A 6,185-nucleotide genomic window follows, 5' to 3' on the forward strand; every position below is an offset into this window, starting at 1 on the left:
TTTTAGCTGTATCCCAAATAGCCACTATAAACTTTACAAATAATGACACAAAAGGCTCGAAACATTTAAATGAGGTGGAAATTATACTGTGAAGAAAAGCAAATTCCAAAACAGTATATGCAGCATGATCCCATTTTTGTCAAAAGTAAAAATACATGCATAGGAAAGAGTCTACCATTTTATATGACAAAATGTAAACAGTTTTTAACTCTGGGTGGTTGGTAGTGTTTTTTCTTTGCATATCAGCAATTTCTAAATTTTCTACAATAATTATATATTGCTTTTATAATCATAAAACAATAAAGGTTGTAAATGTTTTTTAAAAGAAAACAGTGTAACAATTTTTCAGGTCTCTGAACAGGAAGTTCAGGTCTTGGAACCAACCACTTCCAAAAAAATGGATATAGTCAAAAATAAAAAACCTACAGTCCAGACAGTCATTTGTATTAGGATGACCAGGTGGAGGCTACAAACAGGAGGTAATAAGTGGTTTTTTTCTCCTATGGTTATTTCAGTTAAAAATATCAAAAATTACTCAGAGACAAGTTTACGTATATGCGGTTATTAAGCTAACAATGTCACAGCGAACACTAACATCTTATGCTTATTTTTTAAATAATTTATTTTTAAAAGTAAAAGAGAAGATGCACTTATTTTAAGGAGAGGAAAGAGATGTATATTGGGATATTTTCTTCTAGTCTTATTTTACTTTATGGAGCATATACTAAATGGAAAGAATTAATTTTACCCTGCTCTTTAAACTTGTATTCATTCTCTAATGATTAGAGTCTAAAGCAGTGTTTCTCAAATTTTAATGTGCATATGAACCAGCTGGGGGTTTTGATTCTGGAGGTCTGAGTGGGACCTTGATTTTGCAAAGGAATCACCTGGAAGCCTATTAAGAATGCAGAATTTTGGACCCTGTCTCAATCACAATCTACATTTTAATAAAATCCCCATTTGCATTGTACGTACAATAAAATTTGAGAATTCTGGTCTAAAGAACCAAAGTCAAGTAATTTCCTATGAAAATTACTTAAAGAAATAATAATTTAAAAAGACTATAAAAACCAGTGCTGCCACTGGATTCTGTTAGCAAATGACACAATATAACTTTGGTTTGTAACACTACCTTAAAAACATTTTTCTTAAAATGAAAATAAAATTTCCTTGATTCTCAGGTGACTTTAAAATTAGTTCTTGCTGATTTTATTTATCCCTTAAGCTAAGAATTGTGTAGCAAATCCAAACAAAATCACTTCCCCCTGTTTTGTTTTTCATTTGAGAACGATTGTTTCAGAAACAGTTTTTCTAACATTCTACTGGCATAGTGCAGGACCTTTCATCTTTCAGATACTATGATAATAGGATTACAAACGGGTTTAAGTGACATAGATACAGCATATCTTGGTTTCTGATTTACAATAATAAATGAGTGAGTTTCTAGAATGCTGAAACAAGACATTGAAGGAAAATAAAATGGAATCCATGGGTAATTTTATGAACTTCATATTAAAAAAGAAAAATAGAGTGATCACCCACAGGCTACTAAATTATTTTATAAGTCAAATTTTCTTTATTCACAGATGACAAAATTTTCCATTGTAGAAAATCATTTCACTTCAGAAATGAAGTCATATTGTAGCTACCACGTTAAAATTTTCGAACTGAAAAACTGACATTTCTGACTATGTTTTCTGAACATTTTAATGGTGACTTCTTAGGATTCTGCTTATAATAGGTCCAAAAGGAAATAATTGTGTGGTCAGGCTTAACACTGAAATTCAGTATTACAAAACACCTCAACTCCTATAAATTGTACTGGATCACATTTAAACTGAAGCCATTCTACTATCTTTTTAACTCCTTAAACTTGATCCGACATGCTCACTCCTACTAGGACTGCCAAGAAGATACACTAAGAATTTGTTTACTAACATGAGCTCTAATAAAAAAATTAATAAAGATGTATTGTAAAAATAAAGTAGAGCTCACTAAACATATTTGAAATCAGATCTACTTTTTAAAAAATCCTAAGAACAAACACACAGTATTCAATGTAGTACTATTAGATACAAGCTGATAAATTGAGACTAAATGTTTGAATGTATTGTACAACCACAGAAAATCAAGAGGTAGTGTTTTAATGGAGTAACTACAGTGTCTACCACAGTTTAATGTATCACTATATATGTTAACATTGCTTTCAGAGCAAATATTAAAATGAAAGTGTTTTCTAAGTCATCATCTACTCCCATGCAGTATTTGCTGCTGAAGAATAGGGTAAGAGTTAAAACCTGTCTTTGGTCTTAGAAAAAGTTTTCAGAAGCCTTTCATCCTTAAATATATTTTGTTAACAGTTTTAAATTACAATGTTAACATTTCAAATTCTGTAATTTAAATGTTTTGTAGGATTTTGTAAATTTTTTAATTTAAGATTTTGTGATTCTATTTAATGCTAATCTTAAAGACCATAGGCAATTTTGCTAAGGGGAGATGATGCCAACATCATCAGTCCGTGGTTTAGGAATTTCTTACTGCTGTTTTAAAATTTATGATAGTATTTAATTTAATTTCAGTTAGTCTCTGGAAATACACAATTTTACATTTCCTGAATATTGTTTCACTTTTTTTTCACAGAGCCCATTTCAAATAAGTTTCCTGAACTACTTGCTCATCACAGATGTTAAAATATTAGTATCTGATAAGAAAATATTTATAGTTGAAATATATCTAGATTAATCAATGTTTTGTACTTTCCACATATTATTTTATTTTTTGATTTAAAGAGGATTGTGGGTAAGTTGTGCTACATCACGGTCATGGATAATATGTTTCTAGGTGTAGTTAATTGATTTTACTTTCAAAATTATAATCAAGAATTTTCCTAATGGTCCATTAAGCACTTATTTACCTTATATATTCCTATAAATTACAAATAAAGGACTCTGATTTTTTTCTTTTTCTTTTTTTTTTTGTCTTTATGAGTATTTTTGTGGCCGGCTGATAACAGGAACCGAACCCATGACCTTAGTGTTATAAGGCTGTACCCTAACCAACTGAGCTAACCAGTCAGCCCCTATAATCCAGAATTTTAAATGAGGGGTACAAGTTGTGATATTTTAAATGATAATTCCCAATGTGTTGAAAAAATATATGAGCAAATGGAGTCATTTAAAGTAATATTGAGTGAAAAGAAAAAAAGCAAGTCCCAGAAGATTATGTACAGTATGATACCATCTTTAGGAAGCTCAAAATTATCAAAATTAAAAAATATATTGTGTTAAAAGTAGAAACGTGTGAAAAATCAATGAAACAAAAAAGCATGAGCAAGATTCAAGATAGCTATAATCCCTAAGGGGTAAGCCTGAGGGTGATGTAGAGAAATAGCACACAAATAGTTGCAAATTATTGGGACACACATACACAAGCTTTATCATGAATATTAATCATTTTTTAAGTGCAAGAAAATCAGGAGGTTTAGATTATCTAGGAACAAGTTGATGATGAAAGTGTAGTATTTCCCTGCTTAATAAACCATATTATTCTAAACATATGGAGTATTGTGTTCTTTGACCTCAACTTTTCACCATATTATTTAATATGTGGCAAATATTTTTTTGAAATTCCTAATAGCTAAACAATGTGCACAATTATCTTTCTTAAAAGTATATTTTGTATGCTTTGTTTTACGATTCAACTTACTTTTTAAATGATACCAGAGTGAGACTAGTATTTTTAATTAATCAATGAGAATAAAGGAAATAGATTATTCTGCTTATGTTCACAGTTGGTGTTATATGATCATAATTTTGATCAATGAATGCATTATTACTAGGAGAATATTTACATGACTATGTTTTTGATTCCAAAGACTAGGTGCAAGTGAACTCTGATTTCCATTAAATCATGTTGAAAAAGGCTCCTTCTTCCTAGTAAATCAATAGTGTAGAAAGCAAATACAATTTTAACGATCAGATATGAAAGTTGAGAGAAAAAAACAACCTCATATCAATATCACACTGCAATTTTAATAAAATAAGAAGGATCCCTCATAATCTTAGGCAACCTTGAATCTAGTAGAGACTGACATAAAGTTTAAGTGTAAATTCTTTCAGTTTTATAAAATATAAAACGATTCTTACATCTTTAAAAAGATGGGGCATACAGCAGTGCTTGCAAAGGCTCACCAGTATGTATTGTGAAATAAATCTTTTTTAACTTGCTGGGTACAAGAGCGACTAGTTCTTGCAAGACTGATAGGCAAGCCATCTAGTATAGTTGGATCAGGACAAGTCTCCTCACTGCTAGTTGTATAAATATTTGCCTTTACATAAAGAAAGAACCTCTCTTGGGGACTTATGAGATACTTTTGAGATAGAGGGACTTATAAGATACTTTTGAGATAGAGAAGGGAAAAATAAAATCTACGAGTTAACTTATCTGAAACACGAATTCTGTAAGTCAAGCCTGAATTTAAGCAGATTACTTGAGGTTAAAATAGAATGCCCTACCTTTCTCAAAGAGCCCATTTAACTCTGCTGATTCCAAATGTACAGATTTTGAATGAAAATATATAACTAATTTAAAAAACTGAAAAGTCCTTCAAAAGACACCTTAAAATTAAATATTATGGAAACTTATTGAAGCAAGTGAAATTAACCATGGACTTGATTGAATGAAATAAGCAACTGATAGTTTTTTCATATTTACTCTCACTTTTAATTTCACCGGAAGAACAACATTTACTGTACCTGACGAGGGGTTCTTTCTGATTTACTTCTACACCACTCCCAGTCTGAAAGGTCTGGCTTTTGATTCTCCTCATGAGATAGTCTTCTTTCTGGCCCTTCAAAAAAGGTGGTTTCTTCATAATTAATGTCATGTCCTGTGTTGTCAGTAAACACATCCTTTTCTTTGTTGGCATCCTGTTTAGCCTCTGTAATATCAGTATTCGTGCATTTGTTGATGCCCTTTAGTCTGGAGCTGTCCAGACAGGGTGTGGTGCTGATTTCTACTTTTATGGCATTGAAGATATTTCGGCTGTCTATCTGAGAGTCTTTTGTAGTTTCACATTCATAGTTCATCAGGTTGTGATAGGATATGGAATTTTCATCATCATCATCATCATAGTAATCTTCATGTGCTATTTTATAAATTCCATAACTTTGTTGGAATGATAGATTGAATTCAAAGCCTTTCCTCTTGGCTAAGTAAAAACAAAAACAAAAGTCCATGGCTAGTAATGTATATATAAACAACAGTTGGATAAACATAGTGGATAAAAATACAAAGCACATTCAACATGATTATTGTAAATTAAAAACTATCTTCATTTACTTCTTCTCAATTATACAAAGCAACTATTCCTCACAAACTCAAATTAAAGTTTTCTCACTTGCACAATGAGGGGCTTGAAATACATACAATTCCAAGGACTTTTCAGTCTTTAAAGCAGTTTTACATAACAAGAAATTGACCATAAACTAGGAAACTCTCAAATACATTCAGTTTTAGCTTTTTTAAAATGTCTATTAATTATTCTCCACATTTCTTTATTTGGGGATAAAATATACTGTTTATAAATTTTATTTTGCTAGAAATTAATTATTAAGTATCTTTAATATTATATGAGTTATTCAGACTACAATACCACCAACAGGTATAACTGCTTTAAACATTTTGAAGCATTCCATTGCTGGCATTTATATTCTATAAATGTTTACATTAAAAATTAGACCATGCTGCAATACAGATTTTAAACTCTTAAAAATACTACATACATTTCTGAAACAAATAAATTTGGAATTAATCGGTAAAAAAAAGTGAATGGATTTGTATTTTTGTGAACTGAAGCACTTTGTAATGTCTAAAAGCTAATTAATTATAAGCTCTCATCTTCTAATTAATCAGCTTTATAGACATTATAAAGTGCTCCACATGTTTAGCAGAAATGCATAAGTATTTTTATGGTTTAAATTAGGGAAAATATGATATTCTAAATATAATGCTATTAGTTGGTGGATATGATACAAAGTCTTAGTAGAATAACTAGTATGAATGTGACAGAAAGTGATATGATTTTTGTGTGTCTGTAAAATTTGTTTGAAACAAATCATGCTTTGAGAGATCAAAATTAAAAGGTTACACTGCATTTTGTCTACGACCTTGATATAATTTCATTC

General features: G+C 30.3%; 1 protein-coding gene across 1 annotated transcript in view; it reads right to left on the reverse strand.

Annotated features, from left to right (window-relative positions):
• Positions 1–3,542: 3,542 nt before the first annotated feature.
• LOC103608060 (probable G-protein coupled receptor 149) overlaps positions 3,543–6,185 on the reverse strand; it is a 10,605-nt gene continuing 7,962 nt past the window's right edge. Inside the window, exons 3-4 of the mRNA XM_008592506.1 lie at positions 4,760–5,209; positions 3,543–3,577 (exon numbers count right to left, since the gene is read on the reverse strand). Of these exons, the coding sequence (XP_008590728.1) occupies positions 3,543–3,577; positions 4,760–5,209 (485 nt within the window). The remainder of the gene's footprint in view (positions 3,578–4,759; positions 5,210–6,185) is intronic.

Source organism: Galeopterus variegatus, unplaced genomic scaffold (assembly GCF_000696425.1).
Source record: "Galeopterus variegatus unplaced genomic scaffold, G_variegatus-3.0.2 Scaffold7978, whole genome shotgun sequence".
NCBI classification, from domain to species: Eukaryota; Metazoa; Chordata; class Mammalia; order Dermoptera; family Cynocephalidae; genus Galeopterus; species Galeopterus variegatus.